Source organism: Carettochelys insculpta, chromosome 16 (assembly GCF_033958435.1).
Source record: "Carettochelys insculpta isolate YL-2023 chromosome 16, ASM3395843v1, whole genome shotgun sequence".
In the NCBI taxonomy this organism is placed as follows: Eukaryota; Metazoa; Chordata; order Testudines; family Carettochelyidae; genus Carettochelys; species Carettochelys insculpta.
Window position 1 is genome coordinate 30,442,136 of NC_134152.1, and position 22,446 is coordinate 30,464,581.

At 56.0% G+C, this 22,446-nt stretch overlaps 1 protein-coding gene across 1 annotated transcript; it reads left to right on the plus strand.

The window, feature by feature from the left end:
* Positions 1-396: 396 nt before the first annotated feature.
* Positions 397-21,264, plus strand: SLC29A4 (solute carrier family 29 member 4). Its single transcript, XM_075010813.1, has 12 exons — positions 397-414; positions 3,577-3,700; positions 5,827-5,999; positions 8,736-8,867; positions 9,754-9,867; positions 10,973-11,101; positions 13,149-13,223; positions 15,702-15,967; positions 17,186-17,321; positions 18,990-19,177; positions 19,675-19,915; positions 21,122-21,264. Exons 3-12 carry the CDS (start codon positions 5,837-5,839, stop codon positions 21,262-21,264), a joined length of 1,587 nt encoding a protein of 528 aa, XP_074866914.1. The 5' UTR covers positions 397-414; positions 3,577-3,700; positions 5,827-5,836.
* The last annotated feature ends 1,182 nt before the right edge of the window (positions 21,265-22,446 follow it).

Here is a 22,446-nt window from a genome sequence, read left to right on the forward strand (position 1 = left end):
CTTATACTGTATTTATTTGTGTTTACTTTCACTATACTGTACTTAATGAAAACGTAACCAAAATTTACTTATGGTTAAAATGCCAGTTATTGGAGAGTTCTGGATGATGGAATGCTGGAAATGAAATCCTAGGATAGGTATTCCAGTAAGCACTGCATCTCTTGAGACAGGAAATGACTGACATTGAATCCCCCTTCCTCCAGGGTTCTGTTTTTAGGAGCATTTTTTCCCTCCCCCCCCACCGATGAGTGGACCTAATGCTGTTTTGGTCAAGCATCGCTGACATCCAGTGGCCAATGAAAGCATTACACAGCACACAGAGCTGTTAAATAAGGGTCTGCCTTGTGCTCCTTTGATGGTGTTTGGCATGAAATGAAGCAGGGGCTCATCTAAAAGGATTGAGGACCTAAATACGTAAGTTGCATTTGATCATCTTTTCTGTGATCTTATCATTCCCGGGGCTCTTGTTCTTTAGTTGTTTCACTGCTCTTTCTATTTCCTCCTTCGAAATTTCTGTCTCACTCTCGATGCTTGCGGGAGATACCTCTTTCGGTTCTTTGATCGGTCCTGCTGCTATTTGGCATACTGGATGGTTCGAATAGGAGAGGCAGACCCCACAGAGAATGGGTAGATGATATAGTGTAGTGCTAGTCTAGAGAAACTAAGCCACTGCGCCTCGGGCAGGGAAAGATGGAAGGAAATAGTGAAGGAGGCATCGGACACCAACAGGCGCTGAGCCCATGATTGTTGATGATGATGATGATGATGAAATGTGAGCTGTGGTTGCATTAAGAACAAGTATTCAAGGTACCTGCTGGCTTGGACTGATTTCACAAAAGGCTTGTGGAGTTTTGCAAACTCTGCAAAGCTTCTTGGGGTAGGGTCGGAGACTTAATTTATCAGACCCTTAAAGGAATCATTGCGTTCCTGTTGGGATTCTAGAAATGCAGGTAGATATTTCCCTCTTCAGAGCCATCATTTGTTGTGGTAGCCAGACACAGGGCACTCACCACAACAAACAAAGAAACAAAAAAAGCTTCCAACAAACTTTCAGCTGCAGGATGCGTGCTCCTGCTGAGGGTGGATTAGAGCCTGCTGGTGGAGCTACGTCTCTGCGATGCAGCCCCTGTTAGGTTTAAAGGGGTTCTTTCTAAGTGGCCTCTCATGATGGTCCCTGCTGCCCTCTCTTGGGCTCACAGGTTCGGGGTTTGAAGCCACTGTTTTGGGTTGGAAATTACAGGCCTTGGAATGGTGGAGCTATGGTCAATTCAAGCAAATCTGGGTCTCCCTGCAAAGCCATTCTCTCGGAGGTCCCCTACTAAGAACCTCAGCTTCTCTCCCTTGCCTGCTGCAGGAATCCAGAATCCCAGCCAGGGCCATGATAAGGGGGAGAGATGCTGAGTTTCTAGCCACCTCACATTATGGTCCCACTGATCACAGAGCTCTCTGACAGCATGAAGTAGCTGAGGGGTCCTGCTGTAAGTGCAGGGGACTGGACTCTCAGTTCTAGTGTCCTGAGATTCTGTGGGAGGGTTATGTATGCACACTGTTGACCTCCACTGGAGGGAATGGGAATCTCCAGCTCTTAGCAAAACTTTTCTATGTAGCTAAGAGCAAGCAGAGAGTCTCTTTCAGCTCATGGACAGAGCCTGTGCTTTCGGAATTGGGGGTCTCTCGCTGTGGTGAAATGCTCCTTGGTCACATGGACAGCTTAGGGTCAAGCGCAAGGTCGTGGGAAGGCCACCAGTTTGTGGCAAGAGTTTGCCTTCAAACGAGGCTCTGAAATGCCTTTGCAGACGTTTTCTAAAGCAGGACGATTGCCCTGTGAGAATGTTATCATCTTCCTCGCAGGAAGGTAAATGAGGCACAGAGCTTTACCTACTCTCCCAAGGGCAGAGGATGAGTCAGTCGCTGAGCTAGGAGTAGAACCCTGCCGCTGCTCTAACCACGCACGGTATTGTCTCTCCGGTGGCACTGCTCTCTCGTTGATCAATCAGCGATGCTGTCTTGTGGCCAGCCCTGAGCCCTCTTTAGCCCAGCCGCCTGCCTGCTCCAGAGCCAAAGCCTCCCCAGTTGTCCTATTCTTGCCCCTGGCTTGGGCTTTTTAATAATCCCGATTTGCGAGGAACACACACAGAAAAGCAAGTGCCCAGGTTCATTTACTGAAGCTCTCTCCCGCTGGCTTGGAGGCTTTTGGGTGAGATACACCTGAATGGCACCCCTTGCAGCTTGCCGTGAGCTCTCTGGTGAGCCCAGCTCAAAGCTCTTGGCTGCGCTCTTGCATGTGGCGTCCATGCAGGAGAAGCTGCTGAGATGGATGAGACAGCAACGAGATCTGGGAGCAAAGATGGGTGTCATGGCCCGGACAGAACAGGGAGGTGCCACAGGCAAGGCTCAACCAGCTGGGGCTCGCTGGGGTGCACCGCCTGAGGTAGTGGGGGATCTTGTTTGGGTCGGGGGCCACTGACTCACCGAAAAAATCAGTCAGCGGGTGGGGGGGGGGTCACACTCAACAACCAGAAACCAAACGCACAACTTTCACTGACCTCCAACAAGAAGGGGGACAATACCTACGGATGTGGCCCCCAACGGAGAAGCAGGAAAAATTCACTCCCCCCAGGGCTGGGTTAACTCTTCCAGGGCTCTGGGGTGGGACAAAAATGAGGGGTTCAGTGTAGAGAAGGGGGTTGATGGGGGCTGGGGCGTGGGGTCTGGTTGGGAAGTGCGGGAGCAGGGTAGGGGTGCAGGGTCTGAGGGAGTGGGCTGGTGTGGGTGGGAGGGGACAGGAGATTGGGACACCTACCTGGCGCAGCCCGGGGGTGCTGTTGCATGTGGTTCCCAGCCAATGGGAGAGATGGGGGCAGTGTTGAGGGAGCCTGTGAGCTGGATCCAACCCTGGCTTGCCTTAATTGGGCCTGTGAGGCTTAGGGTCCTTCCCCTCCCCATCCCTGCCTGCAGTGGGGAGCAAGCACTGGTGCTCCAGCAACGACATCCCCAAGTGTCTGGAGTGCCAATGCTGGCTCATGCCACTGCCAGCAGAGGGGGCGAGCCCCATGCCTCGAAGGCCGGATCAAGGCAGCCCGTGACCTGCAGGTTCCCCAGCCCGGCATACAGTAATGAAGTCCCCTTCCAGAGCATCAGGAGATGGAATACACGGGTGCAATGCAAGGCTCTGCGAGGGCAGGCCTGCAGGTCTCCACTGAAATAGCCAGCCCAGAGCTCGGCCTCCAGGCTGTGCATGAAGGGGGAACTGGGAGCAAAGGAGCCATTGCATTTCTCGGTCGCCCTGCAGCAAAATCACCTGAGGCCAGTCCACAGTCTCCAACCTGCCCTTGTGCCAGGGCCTCTTTGCCCATGTGTGGGATCGTGGCACTGTGATGTCTCTGCACTAGGGAGTCTGTCTCCCTGAGGGCCGGGTCCCCAGAGCCTTACTCAGGTTTGACTCAGTCCTAGCTTCCGAGTTGCTGAGCATCTCCAGCTCCCATTGGCTGCAGTGTATTGGGCCCATTAGTTTCAGTGGAGTTTTGCTTGGCTCACCCTCTGCATTTGGTGCACTGAGAATACCATTCCTGTCAGGGCCAGCTGCTGAGGGCAGTGCTTGGGTTCCGATCGGTGACCATCGCTCTCCGCCAGGCAGTGCTCTTGGACCTGCATCTTGGAAATATTCGGAGCCATCTGTCCCCACCCGTAGGAGTCGCAGGTGCCTGGCCAGTCACAGACGGTGGCAATTGAGATGCATGTGATGTTGCACCATGCAACAGGGGAGTGGCTCATTGCTAGCAGGGTGATCGTGGTGGAGGCATTTGTAAGGTGCCTCACGCTCCTAACATAAAGTTCTTGATTTGGGGCGGGGTGGGGGTGGGGTCTCTCCTTGGCTTGTCTGCTGATCATGGAATCATAGAGCACTAGAACAGGAAGGAACCTTGGGAGGTCAACAAGTCCAGTCCCCTTGCCCTCACGACAGGGCCAAGCACCATCTAGATCGGCCCTGACACATGCTTCTCCCTGATAGATGTCTGTTTAACCTGCTTTAAGTATCTCCAGCAGTGGAGACTCTACAACCTCCCTAGGCAGCTTATTCCAACCGCCCTGGCAGTTAAGAAGTTCTTCCTAATGTTCAATCTAAATCTCCCTTGCTGCAGTTTAAGCTCATTGCTTCTTGTCCCGTCCCCAGAGCCCAAGGAGAACAATTTTTCTTCCTCTTCCTTGTAACGTTCTTTCTGGGACTTGTAAACCACTGTCATGTTCCCCCTCTCAGTCTTTTCTAAACTAAACAAGTCCAATTCTTTCTGTCTTCCCTCGCGGCTCATGTTCTCTAGACCTTTAACCGTTCTTGTTGCTCTTCTCTGGACCTTCTCCAGTTTCTCTGCATCTTTCTTGAAATGTGGTGCCCAGAACTGGGTACCATACTGCATTAGAGCCTGATCTGTCTGTGTGGCTCAAACGGGCTCAGGAAGACTGGCTGTTTTTCAGACCACCAGCCCTGCAAACGCTGAGAGACAAGCTGGAGTCTTCCCTTCTCCTGTCATCACTTTTATTCATCTATTATTTGTACTGCCCTTGCACCTGGCAGCTCCACTCACTGGCCAGCCCCCTATTGGGTGAGGCACTCCACAAACACAACAAAACAACAGCCCCTGCCTGGGCAACCTCAAGGTCCTCTGAGTTAAGACCTGTGTTACTGGTGCTGAGGATGCATGAGGAGGAAAAACCCAACTTGTCTTTCGGCCTCTCCTGGCTCTGGTTTCAGCGCTGTAAGAAAAGATGGTGAAAAGTCCTAGAAACTGAGTCCAGCTGAGCTGAAAGTAAGTGAGAGACAATGGAGAGAGCCGGCGCTGATGTGCGGTGTGGGTGTAGATCAGTGCCTGGGTGTGAATCAAAGGGTGTCTCACTTGGTGTTAGGGATTGACCTACAAGGAGAGACTGAGGGATTGGGGCTTATTTAGTTTGCAGAAGAGTGAGTGGCGATTTGATAGCAGCCTTCCACTTCCTGAAGTGGGGCTCTAAAGAGGGTGGAGAGAGGCTGTTCTCAGTGGTGGCAGATGGCAGAACAAGGAGCAATGGTGTCCAGTTACAGTGGGGGGAGGTCTAGGTTGGATTTAGGGAAAAATTGTTTCTGTGGGAGGGTGGTGAAGCACTGGAATGTGTTGCTGAGAGGGGTAGTGGAATCTCCATCCCTGGAGGTTTTTAAATCCCAGCTTGACAAAGCCCTGGCTGGGATGATTTAGTTGGGGTTGGTCCTGCTTTGGGCAGGGGGCTGGACTTGATGACCTCCTGGGGTCTCTTCCAGCCCACGGATTCTATGATTCTGTGTGCTGAGGGGTACCAGGAGGTGGATATCACACCAGGCTGGTGTCACCTCTTAGCCTGGACCTGCATGTACCACTGGGTTAAGCAGCACACCAGGGCAGAGGAACATGGTGGTTGTTTGCCACCCATCAATGTTGCACACATCAGGTGATGTAACCAGGAGAGATGGGATGAGACCGAGCAAAGGAACTGTTAGTGGATTATAAGGAGAGAGGTCCTGCTGGAGAGGGGAATTACCTGAACGCCTTCCTCGGCAAGCACTGGGAGCCCCAGGGTTTCTGGTGGTAAAAACTAGTCAGGGCAAAGCACAGGAGATGCTGTGGTCATTCTGGCAGGGGAAGGATCGGATGGCTTCAGAGCTCCCTTCTCTCACTAGTGGCCATGCTGCCGTGCGTGGCAGGTAAAGCTTTCCCTGCCTATCAGTTAGCTGAGCCCTCAGTCCCACTAGGAAGTAGTTCCTGGGTGGTATCCTCTGAGTGAGCTGATGGCCTGCGTTTCCGCCTTCTGTTGCCTTAGATCAACCACAATGGGCTCCGTAGGAGGCGAGCACTTCAAGGACATCAGCCCTGTGGTGACTCCCGAGGGGAACGTGGTGATGAGCTTCAGCTTTGACAGCTACCAGCTGGAGGAGGAGGAGCTGCAGACGAAAGGGAACCAGACCAAGGGAGTCCTCACCTTTATGGAACCAGGTAGGGCTTGGCCCATCTCCTGGCTCGCAAGGAGCGCGCGCGGGGGGAAAGGCTGAGGGGGGCACCAAACGGCGGTGCTGGCAGAAGACTGAGACAGCCCTCTTGATGCAGGAGTGGCGGGAGAGAGCGTTGACGTTACAATTGCTACTCGTGCCAGCCTGTGTGTCGCTTAGCACCCTGCTTTTCTGGCCTGCCTTTCACCTGGGAGATGCCCCCAGGCTTCGGCCGTGTGTTCAGTTACCCTGACTCCTGGGGTTGGGAGAGCTCATGGGGATGGGCTTTCCTGCGAGATCTGGTTGGGCCATACACACACCACAAGCAGCCTTCACTTTGCTGTGGTGACCTGTCAGGCCCAAGGGAGACCAGGAAGTGCAGAGAGCGCAGGATGGGGTGGAAGTACCAACCATGCGTTCAGGGAACTGTTTCCAAACCTCCAGAAGATTCGGTTCAAATCCTGGGCAACGCCTGAGGCTATTTTTTTATTCTAAGGTGCTGTTTAGCCCTGTCCCTCAGCATAACTACCATGAGAAGAGCGAGGGCCCAGACGGTCTCCTGCAGCATCGGGGAGAACGAGTTACTCCCTAGGCTGTGTGGCTGTGTAACAGCCAGAGGTGACAAACCCTCCAACCCCCCCTGGAGCGGGAGCAGGGGACCCACCCAACAAACAGAGAACTGGGCAATCCAGTGGGTCCCCTCGCTGTGCATGTCTGAGGCAGCACAGAGGTCGCTTCTCTGGTAGCCTCTGCTGCTCATGACTACAGCTGGGCTGGCAACTGTGTGGCTGTGGGCTGCCACCCTCCTGCTGTGCTCTCCTCTGATAGGTGCCACATCTGGTCAGGGTTAACTTCCTGGGGAAGGGATGAGGCAGCATGTGATTTTGTCATGGCTCCTGTCTCTGCTCTTAACCTCATCCCCTTCGCTGCCTGACCCCTCTGGGGCTCCTGCCTGGTTTCCCCTCTCGCCATATTATACCAAGGTTAGGAGGAACCTGGGGGCAGGGCAGGTACATTATTTCTTCCCTGTGCTCCGACGTGTCAGGACCGCAGTGTATTCCCAGATGACAGGAAAGCAACTAGTGTGTAATCGCTCCCCTGGCCAAGAAGATCTTACGCAAGTGTCAGCTACAAACCTTTCACAGGCTGAGGCCCTTGTGCAGGTGCCAGCTCTGGGACAGACCCTCACCTCCACTGGGGCTCGTTGTATTTGCACCCCCTGAGGATGGGGCCCTAGGTTTGTACATTTTTATTAGAGCCGCACCTCTGCCTATCCCTCTCTGTACGTGCGTGGGTTGGCACCGGCCTGTTTCACCCCAGATTACTTCTGTACATTGCGCATCAAAGACCTGGTATTGTGATACCACCAGAGTCACTGTCAAAATGCCGCTCTTCACTGGGTGCGGTTGAGTGGGGCTGGGGGTTATGTAGGGAGTGCCTGAGCTGAGCTGGGCATTGGGCCATCAGGGAAGCCCTGCAATGTAGCTGTCCGACTTTAACACCTTTGTTTGCAGTTTGTAAGAAAGAGACCGGCCCTGGTGGCACTCAGACCCTGTGATGAATAGCTCAGGCTTGCCAGCTGGAGCGCTTTGAGAAGGGCTGAGATTCAGTACACGGTGGTTGGGGCCCCTAGATGTTCCCCTGCAAGTCCAGCTGAGTTAACATGGGTGGGTTCTCACGCAGAAGTAGGCCTGGGAAGGAGTCAATGATGAGGTGAAAATTGTATCCGCTGTGGAGATGCATAGCTTCTCCTAGTACAGGAACTCTTTACTTCTGCGACAGACAAACCTTGCTCTTTGCTCCCCAGGTGGAAGCAGCCCTGTGCTAGGAACTGGAGGGAGGCAAACAGGGACATGTGTACCCAGACCCCTATGTATGAGCATCTTTAGGAAGGTATCTCCCCATTGGCTGGTACCACACAGTTGTGCAATGAGGGTTTCTTGCCCCTTGCTGTGATGCAGCCAGTGTTGGCCATTGCTCGAGGCCAGACCCGGAGAAACTGGGCCACTGGTCTAGTCTGGTCATTCCTGTGCAGGAGATTTGAGAAGACTAAAAGCCCTGCAGTGTCTCATGTGGGCAGGGGGCTGACAGACTTGCTGGGCTCCTGGCAGTGGGGGAGGGAGGGCGGGTGGCTCCATGCTTTCAGAAGGGGCACGGCCAGAGCAACCAGCCCGTAGCACTGCCCGGAGCGCAGCGCGCTTGTCCCTGCACCCCGCAGCTAACCCTGAGAGCCGCTCAGCGTGCAGCGCTCTGTCGGGTCTGTGCATGGGAGAGACGAGTCAGTCGCAATTAATATAACGGAGCCTGCGAGACACAGAACCTGCCGTGTCTCTGATGCTTCAGCTCCCAGCTGGTGTTGCCACATGGGGTTGTCCTAAGTCCTGTGGTTTGCAGTCCTGTGGAGTGGCGCCGGAACCACTAACACAGAGAAAGAATGGGTCTCCTCTGCAGCCTTAGCTGACAGCCAGCTGGCTTTTAGCTCAGGCTGTAGAGCCACCTGCACTAAGCTCCGGAGGTCCCAGGTTGGCGTCCGCCTGCAGGTGGTTACGCTCTCTTGGCCTGGCAACACCCTATCAGTGAGTATCTCTTGTGCACTAACACGAGACTATTCGGTACCTCATCTCAGTGAACAATACCTCTGTTGCCTCTCGACATTTCCCGGCCTGTCGGTAGGGGGCTGTGTTGGGATTTACCGGACACATCAGCATAACTGCCACCTGCTCTGTCTTATTTTGAGGTGTAGCCTCTGAAGACCCCGAGCCCCAGGACCAATACCATGGGATTTACTTTGCCATGCTGCTAGCCGGGGTTGGATTTCTCCTGCCGTACAACAGCTTCATCACAGATGTGGACTATTTGCACCATAAATATCCAGGTGGGTTGTTCTCGGCGATGCTGGTTTGGCTTATGCCGGCCTCTGCTACCTCGATTTCGTTACATTGAGCCAGGACAGAGCATGGAAACTGTCACGTCAGAGTCCTCGTTAACAGGGCATGCTAGTCTGACAGGCAGTGGGGAGTCAGCCCGGGCAGGCTGCTGATTTCCAATTCACATTTAGCTTTGAAAGCCAGCACTCAGGATTCCCCATTAAATGCCAAGAACAAACACAGTTGAATTTAGTGATGGGAGATCCTAGAAGCTGGTGCTAGAAAAGGCTGGCCCAGCCCAAGTGCGCAACTGTGGGGGCCTGGTTCTGAAACAGGACTTCTGCTGGTTGCCCAGATCTTGTGGGTGCAGATAATTACAGGTGCCGGATGTTCCCCTGGATGTCTACCAGGCTGAACTCGCCAGTGCAGCCTGATGAATGACTGGACGTTTGTGTCCCGAGTGCAAAGTGGAGCAATACAAAGTGCGCAGCTGTCCTATTGGTATCTCCTGTGTTGTCCAGGAGGTCTCTCACCCCACGCGGTATCAGTCTACACCCTTCTCTCCCGGCCTGCCTAGCTACACACTGGGGAAGGTTTCCTGTCTGTGGATATCCCTAGACAATGCAACCCTGAAATTGTTCGTGGTGGCCAGAGCTGAGTTACCCAAACAATGGCACTAGACACACTGAGCCTGGTGCAGCCCTTGAATAAACCAGACAGGTGGATTGGGGAAATCCCAGTGCGGTCACCAGACCCCATGTTCTGTTTACCGAAGTGCCTGCAGAGACCCATTGTCAGCACCAGCTCGAATGCATCCTGTAAAATCCAAACGCTCGGTGTGCTGCTGCTGCCGGAATGTTGCTGACCATCCTCAATGCCTCTCCTGTTCTCCAGGGACCTCCATCGTGTTTGACATGAGCCTCACCTACATCCTGGTAGCCTTGGTCGCCGTCATCTTGAACAACGCCCTGGTGGAGCTGCTGAGTCTGCACACCCGGATCTCTGTGGGTAGGTCTCTCCCTTTCCTCCCCCACCCTGGGGTCCAAGTGGGATCCAAGACTACCCCCCTGCATACTGGGGCTGCCGTGTCATCGGGGCTATTTTCCCACCTCGTCGGTGCCAGTTGTCAGGCTGGCGTTTGTGAGGGGCACCGACAGCCTCTGCAGGCCTCGAGGGTAGGTTGGGGTGGGGGCTAGCTCCATGCTCCTGGAGGGGCCATGGGTGGCAGGGGCAGCCAGCTCTCCGCACCCACCCAGAGTGCTTCATGCCCCCAGCCCTTAGAGCTGCCCAGGGCCCCTCACATGTCACTCTGGCAGAGATTTAAAGGGACCAGCGCTCCAACTGCTGCAGTAGCAGCAGCAGTGGCTGGGAGATCCAGACCCCTTTGAATTACTGAGCGCTGGGGCACCTGCCCCTTTGCCCTGCCCCCCAGCGGGCTGCTCCAGCGCCTCTCCACCGTCTGGCCTGGAAAATGGCTACAAGCACTGAGAGATCCTTGGCCCCTTCAGGGCACTGGAGTGTCGCTTCCGCACCCAGCAGCGAGAGCGAGATGTGTCCGGTGTGTCGTCACCATGTGTTCTGTTACCAAGGGGAAGGGGATGGGGCGATCCAGGCTGATCACATCAGAAAGGAAAGATAAGCTTGATCCATTCTCCCATGCCTCAGGCCACCCAGTCCCTGAGACGCAGCCCAGCATCCAGGGTTCACACCCAAACCTCCAGCCACACAGTCCCTCAGAGGGCAGAGATACATCCCGACACTCAAACCTCCAGCTGCCTGGAAACTCCAACATCCTGAGGAACCCACATGCCGATGCTGAGGCTGCCCTTCCACCCCTCCAGACCATTAAACGTCTGCAGCCCTCTCGGCTTAGATGGACAGAAATGGGAGCTTTTCTCTGGCCCCTTGATCCTCTGCTCTGTGATGCCATCAGTGCAGGGGTGGGCTCCCTCTCCAGGCTGCTCCGTGCAGTAGCAGTGGCTCTGACACTGGCCTCTTGGGCTTTTGCTGGGATTCACGGGCTGCTGAACTCATCCCGGTGCTGTCCTGAGCCAGTCCAAAGGTTGGCTTCCAGCTCTCCCTCTGACTCCTGTCTCCCTCCCATTTGCTGCAGGGTACCTGTTTGCCCTGGGCCCCCTTCTCTTCGTCAGTATCTGCGACGTCTGGTTGGAGCTCTTCACCCGCCGGCAAGCGTACGCCATTAACCTGATAGCCGTAGGGGTCGTTGCCTTTGGCTGTACAGGTATGTGAAGGCTGGCTCCAGGAGGGCAGGCCAGCCTTAGCTCTGTGGGGGTGCGGAGTCTAGTTTCTGGGTACGAGGGCTGCTTGGAAATAGATAGAGGTGTCTGTGGAAAGGGGAAACTGCCCCTCCAGGCAAAGATCCTCTTTCCTTGCAGGGCAGAGCAGAACCAACCTCTGGACTTTTTTGTTGGGTCCATATAACTCAGCATTTTGCAGGCCCTGAAGGGCCATTGCTGCTGCCTGGAACTGCAGAGTCCTGTGCCCTGGACCATCCCCACACTCATCATTTTACTTATCGGTCACTTACATCTGTTCTTCTCAGCTCCTTGGAACACCCCCGTAATCCGCAGCAGGTGGTGCAGCATGCTTAGCTGCCAGTGAAAACCAGGAACATTCTGGTTTGCGTAAAGTGACACATTTGCATAACAGAAGCTGATTTGCATATAGTGTTGCCACAGGGGTTTTCATCTTCTCCCACAACTCCCCCACCCCCAACTCCCAGAACTCTGTATTCACCCAGCCCATCTTCAATCAAACAGGCAGCTCTAGCCATTGCAGTCAGAGGTGCCGGATCCTGAGCTGGGGTGAATCAGCCTAGCAGTGGCTGCTCCTTGCCTTGTGTGCTGGACTGGCTGGTTTGCTGGAAGAGGTGATGGGGTGGGGTATACGAGCGTCAAGCAGAGAGGTCAGGTAGAAAAGACGATGAATTGAATTTGAGTTCTTGTTGGGTGAAACAGGCAGGTGGGATTTCCTCCTCCCCTGCTGGGCTCCGTGAAGTGTCACTTTTTAAGCTGAGGAGACATATTTGCAAGTTTCAATCCCTGCTTTGTTGTTCCAGCTGCTGAGTTTCTGGTTCATTTTGAAATTATTAATAACCCAAAATCCCTCCAGTCCAGTTATTGCTGCGCTAACCAATACCTTTACCCTTGTGACCGGATACTTTGAGATAGTGAAATTCCTGGGCGGTGGGATTTGTTAATCCCAGGCCCGGCCCCAGGGGCGTTATTTTTATTTGCAGACCATATTTTGTCCCATAAAAACCCAGCCCTTGGCAGCTAATTAGCACCAGCGAGCCCAGGCGTGTTTACAACTTTTTTATTGTTTTCTTTATGATGCTGTTTAACACTCTGGAACATGCGTTATTTGCATCATGCTTCACATTCGTAAACAGCTGGATTCAAGTTTGGATGCATACACCCTGCCCTCCTGCTCACCTCCAACCCCCTGTACAATTTTGGCTTTCCATACCCAGGGCTCTCATGTGCCAGAGGTCAGGTGGCCAGGAAGCCTGGATGAAAAATCAGTGTGGGATTAGGGGTCATAAGCATCTATATAAAACAAAGAGCCAAATATCAGGACGGTGCCTATAAAACTGGGACATCTGGTCACTCCAGCCGGGGGTGTCCAGGACTGACAGCTGGCAGCTTTGTAAAGCAGCGTTTCTTAAACTTTTTTGAGACCACCGAACACCAAACAATATTTTTTATGCAGAACACCCGTGAAAATTTTCTTCAAAAAGAATTTGTCAGACAGAAAAAAAATCAGCAGCATAGATGCTCAAAGTAAAATTGAATAATTTAATTGGGTATCATAGCAGTGCAGAAGTACCATTGTATCTGGTCTTAATCACAGAAAATATAGACCAGCAGTGTGTTTCTCCAAGTGCTCGTGGCACACCTGAGTTGTTCGTGGAACACCCGTGTTCTGCGGAACATAGTTTAAGAAACACAGCGCTAGAGTGTGCTTGTTTCTTATAGTGTTGGCAGGAGTAAAGAAGGCGGCTGTGATTCACAAAAGCCCATAGACCTGCTTCAGCCTCCTCACGTCCCCCGCAGCTGCAATGAGCTTAAAGTGAAGCACGTGCTTTCTTGAATCAGATCTTTAGATAGAAAACCGCACCAGCCGCTCGTGGTTCAGCTGCTCCAGGGACCCTGCCTATCACCCTCGCCAGGCCTCCTGGGGCTGTGTGGGGGTGGGATCCTGGTGGCATTGTGAGCAAGGAGTAACTCTGCTTCTCCTCTCTTTCTTGGTGCGCCTCTCTCTTTAAGTGCAGCAATCCAGTTTCTACGGCTACACCGGGATGTTGCCCAAGCGGTACACCCAGGGGGTGATGACTGGCGAGAGTGAGTATCTTCTTGCTTCTGGATGCTTAAAGCCTGCCAGCTGGCAGAGCTCCTAGCACTTCTGATTAGCTAATGGGCTCGTTAGTCAGCTGCTGGCTGGCACCCCACCCAGTGCCCTGAGTTGTCCTGTTCTAGCTGTAATCATTAGTTGGCCTGTGCCAGAAGGACCAAAGCATTGAGGATCCCCACTACTGCCAGCTGTCATCCGGCTCCTGCGCTAGCCATGGTCACATCCTGAGTGCGTACCCCCAGGGCTGAGGTGGTTTGTGCTTGGGGCGGCTAGCCTGGGCTGCCGCTTTCCTTAGCACGGCTCCATCCGCAGGAGCCACGAGCACCCTGCGCCAGTACAGACTGGGCTCCCTCAATCCCTACGTCAGGCTCCTGGGGAAGATGCTGTGGAGAGAGGTGACCTCTGTGTCCGGATGGGAGGCATGCGCTGGGTGGTGTGATTGTGGTGGATGCAGACACCGCCCCCCCCAACACGCCTGAGTCTAGCTAGCTGGAGAGCCGCTCACTGCAGTGGCCGCATGTCGGTGCAGACTGGGCGAGCTCGCCGGGGGCACTGCCTCGCCCTGGAGCTCATCCCTGGGGAAGCCGGTGCTTCACTGTGGTTGCCGCCCAAGCTAGCTAGATGCACGCTGGCTCGGGTGCGTCCGCACCTGCTGTAGAGGGGAGCTGGCATGGCAGCGTGTGGGGTAGCAGAGGAGGCTCTGCTGTAGCTTGGTTGCAGCCCATCTTTCAACAGACATAGCAGAGGCCTCCACGCCTGGCAGGGACCGCCTTAGAACAGCGCCACGCAAGCGCAGCAGCTCTCGCTGTGCCTCAGAACAGCGCTCCGGGGGCACTGGCCGCCGCTGTGCGCACGCGCCCGCCTGCCGCTTGGAGGCGAGGGGCACATGGCGCCTCTGGGGCAGGGGTGGCTCTAGTGAGCTGGTGTCGAGTTGAAGCGGAGGGGGGCTGGGGGTGCCTGGCTCCGGCGGGGGGGGTTGGGGGGGGCGCTGGGGATACCTGGCTCTGGTGGAGGGGGGGGTTGGGTTAGAGTGGGGGGCAGGGGGTGCCTGGCTCTGGCGGGGGGAAGGGGGTTGGGTTAGAGTGCAGGGCTGGGGGTGCCTGGCTCTTGTGGGTGGGGGGGTTGGGTTAGACTGGGGGGCAGGGGGGGTGTGGCTCCGGCAGGTGGGGAGGTTGGGTTGGGGGGGCTGGGGATACCTGGGTCCGGTGAGGGCGGGGTTGGGTTAGAGCAGGGGGTAGGGGATGCCTGGCTCCAGCAGGGGGAAGGGGTTGGGTTAGAGCAGGGGGCAGGGGGTGCCCGGCTCCAGCAGGGGGAAGGGGGTTGGGTTAGAGTGGGTGTCTGGGGGTGCCTGGCTCCAGCAGGGGGGAAGGGGGTTGGGTTCAAGGGGATGCTGGGGGTGTCTGGCTCTGGTGGGAAAGGGGGGAAGGGGTTGGGTTTGGGGGGGCTGGGGGTGCCTGCCTCCGGTGGGAAAGGGGGGAAGGGGTTGGGTTTGTGGGGGCTGGGGGTGTCTGCCTCCGGTGGGAAAGGGGGGAAGGGGTTGGGTTTGTGGGGGCTGGGGGTGCCTGCCTCCGGTGGAGGAGGATGGGGCTTGGGTTACATGTGTTGGGTGTGCTGTGCAATTATAACATGCACTGAAGTGTGCCGGGGGTGGTAGAGGTTGCTGAGCGCTGCGTTAGCAGACCTCGTTGCGGGGTCGGTCGGCCCAGACAGCCCAGCGAGCTCCCAGTCTCCAGTCCTGGAGTCTGCTGCTCCCTCCTCAGGTGCTGGAGCTCATCCGGGGCTTCTGTCTTTCCTGACAGAGTCAACAGCGGTTGGCTGGGACACTGGGTTTTACACCCTGGTAGGCCTGGCCATGCACTCGCAGGTGGAGAGTCCACTTAGCCGTTACCATTGACAGCTGTGCAAACTCACGATGGCTGGGGTGTTCTCACTGATATTGTGACTGATGCCCCAAATGGCTGGTGGCTTCCTCGCTCAGTGGCCAGCTGGCCCTATGCCAGACAGAGGAAAAAAATGGTTGTTCTGGTGGGCTTGTGGGTCAGAAAGACAGCCATAAGCAGCACTCAGCTTGGCTGGCCCCATCCCTTCCGGTTCCATGGAGTGGTATGACAAGTCTGCTTTGTAACTCTGCCCAGGGCTAGCCCTGGGGTTCCTCAGGGAATACCAAGGGGTGCAGGCCAGTGGCTCCTATAAGCTGCGCGCTTGGGCGGCTGCCCAGGAGAGATTCAGGTGCTGCCCAGCTGGTTAGCAGAGCGCCCACAGCCAGCAGTGTGCATTTATATTGGTGGTGCACATTCGACCATGCCTGGGTGTGCATTACATTTATTCTGCCCACGGCGGAGATAAATTAGAAGGGAACCCTGGCGCAGGTGCCTGTCAGATGCCTCCACGACTCCAGCTGGTGTTGATGACTGGGAGAAGCCCCACACCCACACCGCTATGGGCCTGATTTGCTCTCTTCTGCTCAGGCACGGCTGGGGTGATCATCTCCCTGAGCCGCATTTTCACCAAGCTCCTTCTGTCGGACGAGAAGGAGAACACCATCATCTTCTTCTTCATCTCCATCGGCATAGAGCTCATGTGCTTCATTCTCCACCTGGTGGTCAAGCGCACCCGTTTCGTCCGGTACTACACCGCTGGTGCCCGGGAGGGTGCCGCTGAGGCCCGGGGGGTCCCAGACCACGGCACCGGATACAGAGTTCACCACGACGTCACTGCGGAGGATGTCCAGTTTGTAAGTCTCCCTCTCTGTGCTACCTGGGCTGGCGTGGGCAGGGCTCGCCGGGGTTCTGCTGCCTCTGACCTGGGCCTCCTGCTGCGGGCTTTGGGCTGATGTGCTGGGGAAGCTAAATGGGAAGGGGTCTCATGGTACAAAGAAACGCCGGCTTGCTCCCAGCAGCCCGAGCGTGGAGAATCTGGAGCTGAGTTAGAACCTGGAGCGCAGCCTCGGCCCTCAGACCCAGCAAAGCTGCAAGCTGGGCCAACCTGAGCAGCTCCCGCTGGGGTGTCAGCTGTTAAGCATGAAACCTGGGATTTGCTTCTCACCAGGGTCCCTCTGGCACACAAGGCCCTGCTGAGGGGTATTAGCAGTGCAGCTCCATCAGCTTCGCAGGCAGAGGGCTGGGCTAGGGATGCTGTGCTCTGGCCCTGTACAGAGGATGTTCGTGAGTGAGCCTGCATCTCAGTTTGCTGTAGCACAGGGCTTGCCCCCTGATTGTTGATCCAGCACTTTCTGGGGATGCTCCTGGTCGCTGCAGGCTGCCCCTTTTCCTTGCTTACAGCTGTGACATTATAAAGACAGTTCTTATTTACCTACCATTGCTGCAGTGTGTGTGTGTGTGTGTGTGTGTGAGAGAGAGAGAGAGAGAGAGAGAGATTGAGAAATGGAAGGGACCTCAAGAGGTCATTGCGTCCCATCCCCTGCAGTTACAGCAGGACCTATCCCCATCCCTGACAGACTTTGTTTCCACTCTAACCTGCCCAAGCCCCTTAAAAGGCCCTCTGTCGGGCTGAGCTCACAAGGCCAATACTCTAACCACTGAGTCATCGCTCCTGCCTGCGCAGAGGTGGCAGACAGTTGGGGATGGGAGGGGAGGAGGGTCTGTGCGGACGGGATGGGAGAGGAGAGGGGATGACAAGACTCTTTTAGGTGTGTGGTGCCCTCTAACGGTGAGCCGGTGCAGCGGGATGCTGAATTATCGCATGTAACTCTTTACCGCTGTTGTGGATCTCCTAGCGTGGCACATACATCGATAGCTCATATTTCTCCACCCCCACTTTTGTCCTCTGCCCTTCCTGGCTGGAATGAATCAGAGCCACTGACCTTGTCTGTTCCGGCCTTGCTGGTGTTGGTCTCACCCCAAGCTGGATACGTTTCTGTGCCTTTCCCTCTCCTCTCGCTGAGCTTTCCTTTGGCTTGACACTACCCTCACCACTCTTGTGCTTTCCCCAGGAAAATCGGCCTCGTGGGCAGGTGGGCTCCCCTCCGGGCAGCCTGGGACATGAAGCTGAGCTGGCTGGCAGTGGCACCTACATGAGGTTCGATGTCCCTCGACCAAAAATCAAAAGGACCTGGCCCAGCTTCCAAGGTAGGACACTGGAGTCTGGCTGCAGAGACTCACCCACTGCGCTGGCCAGACCCTCCTCGGTGCTCACTCCGCACTTGCCTCTCATGCTAGCTGGCAGGGACAGCTAGTCCCACTCTCACTTAAGGGGGCTTTCAGAGGCTGCTCTTTGAAGTGGCGCTGTTACTTTTCGATAGTACAGCCGTGGCTCCAGCGTTTGTCGTGCTGTTCAGTGATGAAGGGTGATCTTTTGCTAAGGGCACAGGACATCTGGCTTCAGCACCAACTCTGCCACCGATTTTGCTGTGACTTTGGGCAAGTCACTTATTTTCTGGGTGTCTCAGCTCCTCATCCCCACGGAGTGGGTGAAGACATGTCCTGAGCTCATCAGTGTCTGCGAGTCGCTCAAGAGCTTGCTCTACAGGCAGCCGCACATGTTTCTAGCTAGCAAGACCATCCAGCCCCAAATGCTTCCCCCTCTAAATGCAGCTGTTGCTGGGGTGGGAGGAACACGCACACTGCGATGAACAGCAGTGGAGGCAGAGAAACTTTCAGGATAAAGTGGTAATCTCCTGGCATCCCATGAGGCACATTGCACGGAGTTTGAGGCAACATACATGCCAAGCGCTGGATGTAAAACACCGCTGCCAGCGACTGCAGTCTCTCTTGCCTTTCTGCCCTCACAGGGAAAGGGAGAAAAGGGGTTGTGCAAACTGAGATCACAGCTAGCGTAACAAGCTATTCCCAGGAGCTGCAGCTAGGGCCTGTGTACAGCAGTGGTTTTCAGCCAGCGTGCCATTCCGTCAATTTCCCCTTGCCCTGGCTCTTTGCAGAGCCGCCCTTGGGGGGTAATTGATGACCCCGTGCCAGCTGACACTCAACCAGCAGGGCTGCCTCAGTCCTGGCTGGCCTGGGATCAGTCAGTTTCCCCCCATGGTGGCTCTTCGCAGAGTCACCACGCAGGAAAGTGTTGAACCTGCAGGAGCCCATTCTCTCCAAAAGGCAAATGAAATGTTGCTTCCCGCTTTGAGTGGGCTGGCAGGGAGCCCGGCCCCCACTCTTTGCTGTGGCAAGGGAGGAGCGAGGGAGGGCGGGAGCATGGAACTGGGATGCGATTAAAATGTGGCGTCCTGGCTCCAGCTGTCTGGAGGGGAGGGCTGACTTTTGTGAGCCATCGATTCAGCTGAAAAAAGTGGGGTGTGCTGTGGAATTGTTTGTCTCTTTGACATGGGAAGAGTTCCCCAAAGGGTTGGGAACCACTGGCGTACAGCCTGTCTGGGGACAGCATTCCTGCAGCTTCAGTGTCCGGTGGAAATCAGAGAGACTGCTTAGGTGCCCTGCTGGATTCAGCCAAGTCCTGCTGAGGGTTTTGCACAGCTCTGGTTTCCACGGGCGCTGATTCTGGTCCTCTGTCTGGGGGCTGGTGTCTGGCGAATGGATGTCTAGGGTGGGAGATGGGTGTGCTCCAGCTGTCCCAGGTCAGAGTTCTGACGGCAGGAGCCAGTGGGGTCTTCTGGACTGATATATCTCCGTCGCCTGGTGGAACAGCGTCTGTTCGGCGCAGAGCTGCCTCGTGCTTTTGAGTGCTCTGGTCCTGGGCAAAGCTGGTAGGGGCGCTCCTCTCTCAGCCGGGCTTGGCAGAGGGAGGAGCCTGGGTTGTGTAGTACACTGACAAGCTGTGTCCTTCTCCAGACATGATGCTCCATCGCTACGTGGTTTCCAGGGTGATCTGGGCCTACATGCTTTCAATAGCCATGACCTACTTCATCACACTGTGCCTCTTTCCTGGGCTGGAGTCGGAGATCCGCAACTGCACTCTAGGGGAGTGGCTCCCCATCCTAATCATGGCCATCTTCAACCTCTCCGACTTCGTAGGCAAGGTAGGACGGGCCCAGGCTACGCTCTGATGCAGGGTTCCTTGGGTAGCAGTTGTTTTGCCAGATGTAGATGACTAAGGAGCAGGTCTAGGCTGGTGGCCAGCCTGCCCTGCTGTGCAAGAGACCTGGGAACCAATTGCCCAGGGTTGGGAGCGGCCCCTGGCCCCCTGCAGTGCGTATTTTTACAGAGTTGGTCTTCTCTCCTCTGCCGGTAGAAAATCAGTCTGTTAAAACCAGGCTGTCTGTTGAGCCGATGCGTTAAGGGTGTGGACGGTGTGTGCGTGGGCTGAGGCTCTGGGTGGGAATGGAGGACGGGCTAGGTCTGGATTCCTGACCATCCTATAGAAGAGACCTGTTTGTTTCCTGGGCCTGTTTTGCTCTGGAATTACTACTCAGCCTAGCTGTCCTCCTGAACAGCCTCGCTCCTTATGAACCTAGATCTTATTCCAATAGTTGCTGTGCTGTGCCCCACAAAGCACCTTTCCCTCTGTCTCTTGTAGATCCTGGCTGCCTTGCCGTACGACTGGCGAGGGACCCATCTTCTCATCTACTCCTGTCTGCGAGTGATTTTCATTCCTCTCTTTATAATGTGCGTGTACCCCAGTGGGAAGCCCTCCTTCAGCCACCCCGCCTGGCCTTGCATCTTCTCTCTCCTCATGGGGATCACCAATGGGTACTTTGGCAGCGTCCCCATGATCCTCGCTGCTGGCAAAGTGAGCCCGGAGCAGCGGGAATTGGCAGGTAGGAGGAAAAGCCTCCGGGGAGATAGGGCAGAGCTGGCTGGGCCCACAGGGTCACAAGCTCCATTTCTGGTTTCCACTGTTAGAAGGGGACCAGGCTGGACTGCCACACCCATGTTACTGCTCCAGCCTTCCCCGCCAGCCTAGCATTTACAATTGCTCATGAGCCTGTCACAAGGCAGGGTCTCAGGGTGTGTTGTGGGGCCCTGCCCCATAACCAGATCAATAAGTGCCCCAGCCTGGTGGGGGAAAACGTGCTGTGCGCATAGAGCTAGGTCCCGTCCCGGGCGCACGTAACAGCTCTCTGCAGTGTGCAGAGACTCCTGCTGCAGCCAGGGAGAGACCAGAGTGGGGAGAGAGGAACCGGCGGGGTCACCCTAAGATATTAAATGGGTCTGGGCAAGAAGCAGCCTCAAGGGGCCCTCGGGTCCCTTGCCTGTTCCTTGTAATCCCTGCAATACCCCCAGGCTCAGCGGTTGTCTCAGAGCTGCAGGCCGGGGAGCGCTGCCTCTGGACACGGCCATAGGAAGACGCCGGTGGCCTGATTCTAATGCCCGGGGGGCTGGCTGCCCTGCATGTCCTTTGCAGGCAGCACTGGCACTGAGTGTTGGGACATGCCCCCAACCCGGTGCCAGGCTGGTGGTCATGCTTCCAGCCCAAGGGGCGCGAGGGTGCATCCGGTCGTGGTTTGTACCCGGCAGCAGGTGGGAGCGCAGGGCTCTGGGTCTGTGCCAGTGTGGGGAGCCTGAGAATAGGAATTGAATCAGCATGATACGACGAAGCGGGTCTTTGCCCACGAAAGCTGATGCTCCAGAATATCTGCTAGTCAATAAGGTGCCTCAGGATGACTTGTTGTTTTTGCAGATACAGGCTAACTTGGCTACCCCTCTGATACTCGTCAGCATGAGGGGAGGCAGCCACCGGGAGGGGAGCTCTCGGGATCACGGCAGTGCCATCCTTCCCACGGGGCAGCAGGATCCTCACGCCTGCGTTGGCCCCTGTTCCTCTGACAGAGCCAGTTCAGCCCAAGAGAGAGCCCCAAGCATAGGGCTTGGGGGATGGCTCCCCTGCTGGACTGGGAACCTCTGTCCCACATCCGACGGGCCCCACGAGCTGGAGTGGAGACACCCCAATGGGAGCAGCCAGCACCTGTCTGTCAGATGCAATTAACTGCCTGCTTTCTCTTTCCCGTCCCCTCCCTCTCCAGGTAACACTATGACTGTGTCCTATATGACTGGCTTGACGCTGGGCTCCGCCGTGGCCTACTTTGCCTATAGCATCACCAGTACATCTCACAATACCTGTTTCCACACTGACACCTACAACGGCTCTGTCACGGCGGGGTACTGAGCAGGTGCCGTGCCTGGGGCCATGGAAGCTCTGTGAGGGGTTGGGGGGGCCTGTGGGGGGCGGTGGCGGAGAACGGGAATTATCTGCCCTGTATTTATTAATCATTCCCACCCTAGTTAACTCCACTCCAGGCCCCTGGCCAAATGGGCCGAAAGCACAGAGCCTCTCCTCAGGCCTGCAAGCTGGCGACGGGCCGGGGCGGGCCGAAGGGCATTTGCACTGGGTCGTTGCTGGCCTCAGAACTGGTGCTGAAGTCTGGGCGGTTGACGGTGGCTGTCACCCTGAAACGGTCACCCCCCCCACCCGATTTGTCCTTCCCACCGCGGGCTCTTGCAGGGGCGATCTCCGTGCTCTGAGGCTGGGCTCATAGCCACCCCTGTTCCCCCATCGCATGGTCCTCTGGGGAGCCCGAGGAGCAGAGCCCAAATGTACGGAAGGTGGAGATGCATTTGTGGGTGTAGCGCCTGCCTGGCCTATCTCCCCTGATGTCTGTGGTGTAAAACCAGGGATAAGCTCTGCAGCTGGGCTGGGGAGTTACCCCCAGTCATGTCTCGTCCCTGCTGGGCTGTTCCCAAGGCCAAGTTAAAGCCAGAAAGGGAGGGGGAGAGAGTGAATTCTGGCCACTCTGCGTGAGGGAGCCCAGCTCTTGCGTGCCAAAGCCATGGCATGACTGGGGGGCCCCGGCTCCATGGGGCAGAGCCATGAGGGTTACCCAGCTACTGCACCCCTGCCTGACCATTTCACCCTGAGGCTAGGCAGAGAGGAGACGCCTGTGTGTTCCTGATTGTGTACACTGGTTTTGGGGGGCCCCCAGCCACACAGCCCCCAGTACTGTGTGCACACGAGAGCCAGGCGCTGGAAGGGATGGGAATGGGTTGAATTGTGTGGCTGTGCCAGCCAGCAAACACACAACAGCCAGTGCTCGCGGTGGTCTCCGCGCTGAGAAAGAAATACGCTTAACCCATTGGCTGTCCCACCTCTCCACACCCTACCCTCCAGCCCCTTGGTCGTCTGTCCCCACACACCGCCCCAGTGCTGTACAGGGCAGGCCTCAGTTCTGGACCTGGTGTGTACCATGGCCCATGCTGTCCTGCTGTGTCACAGCTACCGCCGTTTCCCTGTGTGCGCCCACGTGGCAGGTGTAAACCCCAGACTGTGCGCCCATCGGGGAGGAAGGGAGAG